Source organism: Sinocyclocheilus anshuiensis, unplaced genomic scaffold (genome assembly GCF_001515605.1).
Source record: "Sinocyclocheilus anshuiensis isolate Anshui unplaced genomic scaffold, SAMN03320099.WGS_v1.1 scaffold755, whole genome shotgun sequence".
NCBI classification, from domain to species: Eukaryota; Metazoa; Chordata; class Actinopteri; order Cypriniformes; family Cyprinidae; genus Sinocyclocheilus; species Sinocyclocheilus anshuiensis.
Genome location: NW_015552587.1, coordinates 184,648 through 197,147, shown reverse-complemented (window position 1 = coordinate 197,147; position 12,500 = coordinate 184,648). Strand labels below are relative to the sequence as shown.

The 12,500-nt window shown below is 36.1% G+C and overlaps 1 protein-coding gene across 1 annotated transcript in view; it reads right to left on the bottom strand.

Moving 5' to 3' along the window:
* The window catches only part of LOC107665472 (PH and SEC7 domain-containing protein 1-like), a 118,185-nt gene that overhangs the window by 103,451 nt on the left and 2,234 nt on the right, over positions 1-12,500 (bottom strand). The window contains exon 2 of the mRNA XM_016456366.1: positions 1,123-1,234. Within this exon, the coding sequence (XP_016311852.1) occupies positions 1,123-1,234 (112 nt within the window). The remainder of the gene's footprint in view (positions 1-1,122; positions 1,235-12,500) is intronic.

The window sequence follows — 12,500 nt, the reverse complement described above, 5'->3', positions numbered from 1 at the left end:
AATAACATGCCTTTGGTCAAAAATAGCAGACATCAAACAGGTTAAACTGATGCTCAAATGTTCCTATGATTATCACTACCTCAATAATCGCAACTTTGAGAGTGACTCATGACAATTGAGATATTTACTACCAAAGTTCAAGGTTGTTGCCTCTCTTATGTCTGTATTATTTATTATAAAAACATCTCTATTTACATCCTTTATTTTCTTAAATGCACTTCACCTGCCTTCAGGTGTCACCAGCAAAGCATTATGTTTGCTACACTGCAGTTGTTAAGAGCTATTTCTACCTGGTTTAGTTAATTTATAAAGTTAATTTAGATGTTACCAGTCAGCACTGTAAAACCCTCTCAGAAAACCTAGTTTTTGTTTTTTACAGGGGAACAAAGCAGGGTTTGTGTACAAACTGTCAGATTCTGTGAACTATAATGTTGCACAGAGCTAGATGCTAGCTGCATTATAGTTTAGACAAGGGGTCAAAAAAGCCATCTGGTTTGAATCAGGAGAGAAATCTGCACAAATTAACAACCATTGATGAACCAAAACACTCCAAAACAGTTCCTCATGGGTGGATTTTGATGTGGGAGGATAACAGGGGATGGACTTTTTCACTGGAGGAAGTGTTATTATGGATTATAAACTCAGAAGCGACACTGTAAAAAGTAAAAAATAAAGTAACCTAATATATTCAGGTTGATTCAGTAATGTTAAATAACATTTTTTATTTGAATAAAATCAATTTAGATGTTACCACATGAAGCACATTTGGTCACATTGGGAACCAATTCTCACTATTAAATAACTATTATCTATGACATTTGCCTCAATAAACTTCTAATTTGCTGATTATTAATAGTTAAAAACTATAAACAGCCAATATGCTAGTAATATGCATGCTAATAAGCAACTAGTTAATGGTGAGAACTGGTCCTTAAAATAAAGTGTTACTGCTCATTTTTAGGTTACCATTTTTTTCAGAGAAAGGTTTAAAGGTAAAATGTCTTAATGATTGATTTGTTTCTTACAAACACACAGCTTTTGTCTTCTCAAGATGTCAATTGATGGACTGGAGTGGTGTGATAATTACATGTATGCAAGAAGCATGCAAGAATATACAAGTACCGCTATCTGCTGAGCTTGTGTCTTCTGTCTTTCCGAAGAGAAACTGGTACTTGGCTTTGGCAACACTCTGTGCATGTGCAGAGGAGCTGCTGACCCAATCAAACGCTTCTCCCTGCAAGAACAAACCAGAGTTAAACATGCATTAATCTGACATCATTTTAACTTAACCAGTTTTTGCAAAGTGTGCATGTGGCAGTATTATGACTGAAGACAGAAAGTCTTCCAAATTTAGCAAATCAGTTTTACAAGACGGATGCTGTCAAGTTCCAAAACAAAACATGACAAAATAGCTTTGTGAGAAGAACAGACCCAAAATCCTCACAAGTTATTATTTATAAAAAATATTTTCCTGTCCTCCACAGCTCTCATGTCTATTTTGCTGTTGCATATTCAAATATTCAATAAAATTGCAGCAGGTTTCACAACAATGATGTCATATCACATATCACAAGTTTAGAAATGCAAATGAACGGTTTTATTTTGTGCTTCTCACACAGAGATCGTATGACTTCAGAAGATTTGAAAAACATGACAAGATTAACTTTGATTGTATTGCGTGAACACTGTGCTAAACATCTAGCTTTTGAGTTTTTAGCTATACAGGTTTGGAGACATTTTGACTGTGAGTAAATGATCATTTTCATTTCAGGGTAAACTGTTCCTTTAAATCCAGCAAGTGGCATGAATGTGTGAATCTAGCATTCATGGCCATCATGCTGAAGTTCCCGCAGGAGGCCGTCGCTATGACTTGCTCCAGGCGGCTCAGGAATGTTTCTGTTTCCAGAAAAGGGCTCATTTTTTCATACTAGTGTCTTTTGTAGCTGACAAGTAATTGACCGCACTCTAGCCACATGACGAGCATGTGGACTTACTGGAACTGAACTGAAATGGTTGGAATGAAACGGTGTCTGCTTTCAATTTCACAAGAGAAGTCGGCCTTAGTGAAAATCTGACCTCAGTGTTTAGGTTTGCCTCTTTTCCCTTGTTTGTTACGATCAGAGTTCAACATCAGAGACAGAGCCCTATGAATCAGACATCTTTATCAGACACCATCTATAAAACAAGCTCAAAGTCTAATGTCAGCTTCAGAGCTGAGCATGTTTAAATCAGATCTAATGGAGGGAAACCATTACTGACATTGTTCCTGACATGTTCCCTGAGTCAAGACATCAGGAAATCCAGTTATTGACTAGTCCAAGATCTCCACTGAGGACTGGAGCTGATCTGTTTAAAGGTCACTGGCCCTTTTCCAGTCAGTTGTGATCGGAGATACAGAAACACTAAGAGATATCTCTGCCTTTCAGGATGCTTAGCTAGTACAAAATGTTATCTACTTACGGCCATGAAAAAAAGTTAATCCATTCAAACTGTTTTAAGCATAATGAATGCAATGTTCCCGCAGTAGTTATGAAGAAAACGCACGAGCTTTCACTTTATTGTGTTACTGCTGTATCTCAAAACCTCATAAGATGCTACTTAGGCACAGCAATGGAATGCTGTCAGCTTTTGAGTTGCTCAAAAATGTCCTCAGGTGTAAACCACTGCCAACAACATGCAGAAAAACAAGTAAATGACAAACATATAAAACAGGAAATTATATCATAGAGCAGACCACCGCACACCCAGTCAAAGAAAAATTTAACTTTTCATATTGAGACGAGGTTAATCAGGTTGTAAAATGTCATGTGGTGCAACTCCACGAAAATGTGATATTTCTGAGTAATAATTTTTGGATATCTGGAAGTATTTCTTTTTTTAAATACTATATAATTTTTTACATATTTTAACAATTTAATGAATGTAATTTTTTTAACCATATGAAACCTACATGTATGACAGTACATTCTTATTTGAGCCACAATGCAAACACTGCAGACTCAGATTCATGACAAAATGACTGATCAGTCTAACAAATCCTTCGATTAATTAATCTGTCAGAGCAGTTATTGTGAATTAATATCTGACTCACTTTGTGAACCAAGTCTTTATTTTCAGTCACTTCAGATGAAGCAAGAACTGCTTTGCGTAACAAGGTTCATGGTATCAGTAACACTGACTGATTGTTCACATGACAATGCGAAGGAAACGGCACAGGTATCACACACAGAGCACTTCATGCAGACAAAAGGTTCACAAAGGTCTGTGCACTTCTTCAAAAAAACGAACAATGTGAGTTTGATGAGCTTCACAGTTGGTGTAAAGTGGCGCAACTGTGCAAAACTGAAGATTAGCAATGATGACTTTTATTACGAAACGTCTGTGTAAGTAGCCTAGGCTTTGCTCACGCTGTCAAAACACACGCTTGTTACTGAAAAACTGTGTATACTCAATGCATCTTCAATGCTTCTGTTATGTGTGTCCCTTGGTAACCATTTCTGAAGGCTTTGTTTTAGGAAACTATGAACTTACTGTGACTGGCAGGCAATAGCATGGAAGAATTTTGAGCAGCCCCAGAAGTCATAGCTGGCACTACTTTTGGATGCCATATGGTGATGGCACTATGCATACTTTCACAGAAAACAACGTGTTAAATTTTAGGACACTTATGTCATCCACCTGCCACATCCAGTGTGCTCCTCCTTAAACCACAGCGCTCATTATCATTCCTGGAAAAGACCTACTTACGGATGTGAAGAAAAACACGAAACAAATGCATTTAATAAATAAAAGACTTGAGGAACGCTGAAGTTACAGAGCCTGACTGGGCACCAAAACACGATCTGGTTACTTTAAAACAAGAAGCTCACAAAAGTGAGTTGAACTGGGAACCATGAAGACGAACCAATTCTGACAATCCAGATTTTTCACTACAGTGAGCAGTCTGAGGTTTGCCTTCAGGGTAAAGCATGGTATTTAAGACACACAGACAGCATGTCGGCCTGTGATCTTCAGTTTTCATGATTATTATTCTCAGGAAACAGAGGAATAACACACCATTTCTGAGCATAAGAGCTACAGCAGAACACGGTTCATGTTTCCACTTCATTGAAAATAGTACAGCATCCTACATGAATTAACCATCAAAATACAATAAAAATAAGTGTTGTGATCACCAACTTAGGCAAAACTTCAGCCGTTTTAATACTGTTCAATACTGTAAAGCTGCTTTGACACAATCTGCATTGTAAAAAGCGCTTGGACTCTCATTCTGACGGCACCCATTCACTGCAGAGCATCCGTTGCTGAGACACTGATGCAATGCTACATTTATACAAATCTGATGAAGAAACAAACTCATCCTAATCTTGGATGATCAGAGGGTGAGTCAATTTTTAAGCAAATTTTCATCTGAACTATGAACTATTCCTGTAATCCACAATCCAATTTTTTTTTTCAGTTTATTTAATGATTATGTTTTAAAGATCTACACACAGAAGAACAGGATGTTACACATTTAGAAGAGTAGGGTGTTAATTTGAGCCTGTATTCAGCCGAAAAAATACAGCATCACATACGGAAGTGAAAGAGAAAATGTGTTACAGTTTCCACTTCATTGAAAATAGTACAGCATCCTACATGAATTAACCATCAAAATACAATAAAAATAAGTGTTGTGATCACCAACTTAGGCAAAACTTCAGCCGTTTTAATACTGTTCAATACTGTAAAGCTGCTTTGACACAATCTGCATTGTAAAAAGCGCTATTTAAATAATGCTGACTTGACTTGACTTTTGCCATCAGAGTAAGAGTTTTATCTGACATCAAACATCATCTAGTAAAGTGTATGTTGACTATTAATTTATTAAGGTCAAGTGTACATTTTAGGTCCTGAAACGGCTCACAATTTCTTGAAAGCTTTCTTTAATCATCTTTAGCTCTTAATTATCAATAGTCAGTTGGTGTGACAAATTAATTTTGGTCACACTTTATTTTAAGGTCCAATTCTTGCTATTACCAAACCATTAACTATGACTTTTGCCTCAATAAACTCCTAATTAGCTGCTTATTAATAATTAGTAAGGTAGTTGTTAAGTTTAGGTATTGGGTATATTAGAGATGTAGAATATGCTCATGCAGAATATGTGCTTTATAAACACTTATAAACGGCCAATATATTAATAATAGGCATGCTAATAAACAACTAGTTAATAGTGAGAATTGGTCCCATAATAAAGTGTTACCTTAATTTTTAATGTAGTTCCATTGCATAAATGGTTTAGACTAGTCTTAATAAGTTAGTCATCTAATTCTTTTTCTTAAAGTTATGAAAAGGTAGATTGGTCTTATTTGTATTGAAAAAGTAAGACTGCTTGTTGGTCAAGCTACTTCTTTAGACACAGTCTTAAGTTTATGCAACTGGCCTATGTTTCAAATCAATATGAGCTCATGAAAACCTGTATAAGAATTACAAAAATGTTTATATGGAATATACAAATTTATATTTGTCTCACTCCTTACAAATTTAAATAGCAAAAGCATTTAATGTAGAACTACCCACAGTCTCATTATTAGCAAAAATTCCCCTAAAGAAATGAGTAGTACTTGTGTTTGTTTGTAACGGTGGTTGCCATGCAGAGGTCACATGACTGTACGATCACACTATATCTGTAAACCCCCTATACGTTCAGATACTAGGCCTTATAATAAATTAACAGTCAACTCATATGCTTTACTAGATTGTTTGATTATATCAGATAAAACTCTTGATGTACAAAACAATTGTTGAACCCTTTAAATTTCAATCATTTATGACTGATCATTTCAACATGAAGTCAAAATTAATTCATGTCATTTTCATCATTTCTATCTGCCTTTAATTTTTAACACACGTATCCAATCACACATCATGTATGACCATTCAATCAATGGGTTGCTATTTTGTGATATATATATATATATATATATATATATATATAAATAATGGTCAGCCAACACAAATTGTGTTTTTCAATCAGTAACATTACTCACCATGTGAGATTATTATAAGTGACCAGAGCTTTATTATTGCTGTATTAAACTGTTTAGGAGACTATGATACTCCAGTTTAAGTGTTTTATGAATAAATGTCTGACAGCAAAGTCAACTACATTCAATGGGATATTTATGCCTGGGTTTACAAAGGCAGATGACAGACAAAAAGAACTCCAATCAGTCAATAAAGATCCTCGAATGCTCTGAAGACCTCACAGTAAGGAAAAATACTGGAAACATTTGCTAAGAAAAAGGTGGAAACATGTCCTGAGAGAAAAAACTCACTGCCAAAGATTCAGCCCAGGACAACCGCAGCACTGCTGCACTAATCTGACCACATATATACCGGTAACTAGAGCCCGACCGATATATCGTTTTGCCGATATTATCGGCCGATATGAGCCTGTCGCCGATATGAACATTTTTTTTTACAGAACATATAACGCAGATAAAATGCTTGAAATTGTGTAATTACTTAGTTTGTCCAGCAGAGTGCGCTCCATTGTTTGCTACTGGCGACCTGGATGAAACGCTTTAAAGCTTAAGTCTATGGAAAACCATTGAAACTTTGAACGGCCATATCTCCATAACGGCGCGGCGAATCCGCACCAAATTCGGGGGATCCCTTCAGCCCGAGGAACCCTCTCGAACGCGAATCGAGTGTACGTCTCAAGGCCCTCTTTCGAATGAGACCACCCCCGCGTGTATAGCCCCCGGGGTTCGGGAGTTACGGGTGGTTTTTCTTTATTTACCCTCAAAAAGTGGAAGTGAAATGTGACAACATGCCCCGTAGGTGGAACACATTGTAACATCTGAGGGGCACGTTGTAACTTGACCATATGACAGCTTAAAATCTTATCTGATCGAATAAAAAATATCATTTTTACAAGACATTGTGGCAGGCTGCCACAAATAAATCAATGTATGGGAAACACTGCACACAGACAGAAAAATCGGGCTGCACATGGATAGAGTGCGCTACAGTGCAAAAGCACTGGTGAAGCAGACATCAGTCTAAACCAGTGGTCGGGAACCTATGGCTCGCGAGCCACAGCTGGCTCTTTGACAAAAATCATGTGGCTCACAGGATCTCTCACCCTTTACCAACAAATGATCTATTACAAAAACTATACATCACTAGAGATCAGCAATTCCTTTGTTGTAGAGACCACATAAGCTGATAAAAAATGCTGTACTGGCCAAAGTGCGCGTTCAGTGCTGTTCGCGAGAGTCATGACAGCAAACCACTGACGTGTCTATGGTAATGTAGAGCTCCTGCACTCAGATTCGTAATGTTAGCTTGTTTGTGGTTATAGCGAAAATAAAGATTTTTTTGAACAGCAGAAAAAGTGTAAAAGTATGTAAAAATGACAGGACTGAAACATATACTACACTCTTAAAAATAAAGGTGCTTCACGATGCCATAGAAGAACCTTTTTGTCTAAATGGTTCCATAAAGAACCTTTAACATCTGAAGAACCTTTCTGTTTCACAAAAGCTTCTTTGTGGCGAAAGAAGGTTCTTCAGATTACAAAAAGGTAAGAAAGAGATGGTTCTTTAAAGAACCTTTGACTGAATGGTTCTTTGTGGAACCAAAAATGGTTCTTCTATGGCATCGCTTGAAGAACCTTTTGAAGCACCTTTATTTTTAAGAGTGTATGTTTTATAGAAGATGGTGTTCTCCTGTGCCAAGAGCCAGTATGAAACATTTCGCTGGTTACTTCCGTTTTTCCGTGCAGCTTTCAGCGAGTGGGACTGTTAGCGTTATTAATAAAGGAACGTGAATGAATGAGACACTAAAGAGCGGGAAATGCTTGATATTTTCAACACTGTAAACCCCTTGTAAATCAACATCACAGTAAAAGCCCTGCACAATCTTTGACGGTTAGTTGAATATTTGTGTATTTTAGTTTCCATGGTCCTAATAAAGTTACTATTATTAAAACGTTATTGAAAAAAAGAAAACATGCATTTTTTTATAATATTAGGCTCTATATATATATATATATTGTCTCTTTTGGAAAAATGCATTAACCAAAAATTAAAAATTGGCTCTTTGGTCAAAAAAGGTTCCCGACCCGTTCTAATCAGAACATTCTAGAACAGTGACATTTCTTTGCTCTTTCAATTTATTCAAAATTTAAATAACAGTTCTGTTTTTCATGCCACTCAAAGGGCCAATGTGATGGTGACCATTAAGTTATTGTCTAGATTTGCTGATGTTTAAAAACAGAACACAATTAATTCAGGAATACAGTTCTCAGTTTGTTTTGGAAGTGAAGCTACATAAAAATATGACATGCGGTTGCTGCTGTTAATGTCGATTCATCCAAATGACTGAATCATAATTTCAATGTCAAGGGAAAAAATCAAGTATTATGATTTTTGCCATAATCATGCAGAGTTATTGAGCTCGTCAATCACCACTGTGCCCTGAGCAAGACATTAAACCTCAGCTTACTCCATGGGGTCTGTCCTCTTATTAGGATACTGTCAGTTGCTTGTGGATGAGAAAACATCTGCTAAAATTACCAATATCTCAATGCAGGGAAAAACCATGATGCAAGAGCGTACAAACCCAATTCCTCGAACACTGCAAAAGCTTGCCCAATACTGTGGCAGGACCACATGAACAGGCCCACACGCTCAACTCCAAAGCTTACACTTTCTTGTCCTTTGACTCTTTGTTTATTAAATATTTGGGCTAGTTTGATAAATCGGCCAATACAAACTGTATTAATTTTTACTCAGTTTAGCATACTTTACAGATTCACTGTACAGAAAATACTAATTCTGTGGACAAGCGACCGATTTCAGCCGCGGCTTCAGCCTCTATTTTATAGTGTAGGGGGATTCTAGAGAGCATTTGATTGGACAGAAAGTTTGTGAAGTACGATGTGACGTCAAAAAAATCGTTGAGCCGTTTTGGCGGAAGTGACGAACTGCAAGCTTTGAATGCTTATATATTCTAAATGCGAATTTTGTCACTGTTTTGGAGCACACTGCTTTATAGATAACCTTAAGACTAACATATTGATACTAACACCCAAAAAACTTTCATTTTGATTTCATGGGGACTTTAAATCACTAAAAACCAAAGCAGTCTGCAGGTTCCTTCGAGCAAATTGAGTGCTCAGCAATACAGATTTTTGGTAACACTTTACAATAAGATCCCATTAGTTGATGACAATTAATGCTTTAACTAACAATGAACATTACATTTGTTACAGTATTTATTATTTTTTGTTAACATTAGTTAATAAAAATACAACTGTTCTGTAAGTTCATCTTTAGTTGTTTCTTGTTGTTAATTCATGTTCAATAATGTAGTTAATTTATGTTAACAAATGGAACCTTATTTTATAGCATTACTGAATTTTTTACAGGACCCAATCATTCAATAACGCTATAAAATAAGAACATTCCTGTCACAAATGTGATTAGATTATTAAATAGTTTATTGGTGTTTAATAACATTTAATATGTGATTATTTATTTTATTTTTTTGTAGAAAAATAAATCATGTAATTCTATGACTTCTAAACTCATAAACACTTTTCCTGGAAAACTATACCAGATCATTTCACAACATTAAGCACATTTTCCTACACTATGCTGATTGCTATCAAAAATCCACTTTTAAAGGTGTAAAAAATTGCACAATTGTTATGCATTGCTTTACGCATAATCAGAGTACATTTTTCCATTTAATGTTGAATTTCTCATAGATATTCAATTGTTTAGATATTCAACTTGTTTAGTGAAGTGTGGTAAATTGTTTATACTCTGCAAGCCATACAGTTGTACGTGATCAACAAAAACAGAAGATAACTGGTCAAGTGACAGTCCTATCAACCATTGCACATTTCCAATCAATAAAAGCATTACAACTGTACCATGTGCACAAGACAACTGTAATATCATGGAACTTTTGTAAGAACAAAACCCTGATGTTTAGACAAAATCATATTTTCCAAGACGTGGTGCATCATAGTGGTTAATGAAGAGATTTCATCCAATATATAACCACTGTGCCAAAACAATAAACCTCAGGACTGAAGCTGTAATAACACATGCCAGTACTGTAGCTTTACAAGCAAAACCTACACGACCAAATATCAATGAATCACACAGATGATTGGCTGGTTTGATCAAACACCAGCAGACAATGAACACAAAGCCTGAACAGTGATGCTTGTATTGAGGGTCTCTGGTAACGCTCGGTTACTTCAGCTCTGCTGGTTTGATTTACACTATTAGTATTGTTTTACACTAGTAGTTACACTGTAATAAAAATGCATTACGGTCAAACGCAAAGCATCATCACATGGATACCAATTCATCTCGCTAGCCAGAAAACAACAATAAAGCTCCGTCCTGAATGAAGACGTAGCAAATAAAAACAGCAGAAATAAAAAAAGAATCGCACCACGTTCTCTTCATCACTATTATCACCATCAGCATCACTGTTTGAATCTCATCTACGCGTTTTCACTCATTTTTCCCCTTGTGTGCTAGTCTGTTAGCTTCACTAACGTTACTAGATGTCAACGAGCACTGCAGCTAACGGTAGAGAAATAAACAGTAAACATGTTTCAAGTGTGTTTTCTACCAAACACACACGCAGTCGTGTATAAAATGACTTAAACTGAAACTATGTGTGACACATAAACAGAATATTGCAGAAGTGAAAACGCCTGGATCGAGTTATCGCTAAATCGTGCAGAACACTGAAAGAAGCAACAACAAACAATGAAACTCACCGACAGAATGATTTACATTCACCAACAGTCAATTAAAGCTGGATGTTGAGCATCACTGTGATTACTTCAGCTCATTATAAGAGCAGCGGTGTGTGTGTGTGTGTGTGTGTGTGTGTGTGTGTGTCCCCTCAGTCTAGTGTCAGTTGGTACAGTCCTGTGGCGTGTGTTTTTTTTAATGCTTGAACGACATACAAATCCATAAAATAATGACCAATAGTTATAAATTAAACATAAATGACAAACACAAATTCATACACATTAAATTAAAATTTATTACAAAAGAAAGAAGAAGAAAAAACAACACGCGAGTGAGTGCGCGCACGTTTTCGCTGTTCATATCTCAGACGTCATCATGCATGACCCTGTTTTAAAGGGGTCATATGATGCGATTTCAATTTTTCCTTTCTCTTTGGAGTGTTACAAGCTCTTGGTGCATAAAGAAGATCTGTAAAGTTGCAAAGACTAAAGTCTCAAACCCTAAGAGATATTCTTTATAAAAGTTAAGAGTCAGCCACGCCTACCTAAAACGACTCGTTCTAACACGCCCCCACATGTCTACCTCACTATGTGGGAAGATTTGCATAACGCCGCCCAAATGTTCACGCAAAGAAAGAAGGGGTAACTTTAATTCTTGCTGTTGCCACCGCTGCCATGTTGTGGAGTCGCTGTGTGTTTAATCCGTAATTATGTCCCCACTGGATGCAACAAATGCCTCGTTTATAATGGGTTTGAATGTTTTTGTCTCGTCGCTCCGGCCGGACGGCATCATCACAGTATGGTAGGGGCGTAACATTTCCGTCACACGCTTGAGGTATTCGGCCAATCACAACGCACTGGATAGCTGGCCAATCAGAGCACACCTCGCTTTTCAGAACGATGAGCTTTGTAAAAATCGACACGTTTCAGAAAGGCGGGGCATAGAGGAGAAACAATAATGTACAGTATGTGGAAAATAATGTGTTTTTTGAACCTTAAACCACATGAACACATTTCATTACACCAAATACACAAAATAATGTTCTTTTTAGCAACATCATATGACCCCTTTAAGTCCAGATGTGAAATCTTCATGAGGGCTTTTCTGTGATAGCAACTGTTTAGGGGCGTGAGCAATGTGATAATATTTGTCTATATCTATTATATAACAAAAACAATGATTAAAAAATGTATTACTATTTGCATACTGTATAAATAAAATATTGTGGTCAGTAAAAGCTTTATTTGCTTCTTTTTATTTATTTATTTATTTAGGTAATTAGGAAAATTCTGCTTTGAAATTATGTGGATTATAAAGGGTGCTACCTATAAAATGGCTTGACTCAACTTATGCACTCAACACAAAAATTATGTTTAGAAACTACTTCGTACTAGATCTCATGTAGTCACACTTCTGGCAGATGCATGGCAGAAATATTGTAATTATATATTTTTTTTTTTTAAATACTAAATTATGGACACAAAAAAAACGTTAAAAGTAAATATGAAGTTATATCTACAAACAAAAAATAATATTTATTTAATATAAAACTTTTTAAAAATAAATAAATATATAGGCAAAAAGGTTAAAGGGGTCATATGATGTTGCTAAAAATAACATTATTTTGTGTATTTGGTGTAATGAAATGTGTTCATGTGGTTTAAGGTTCAAAAAACACATTATTTTCCACATACTGTACATTATTGTTTCTCCTCTATGCCCCGC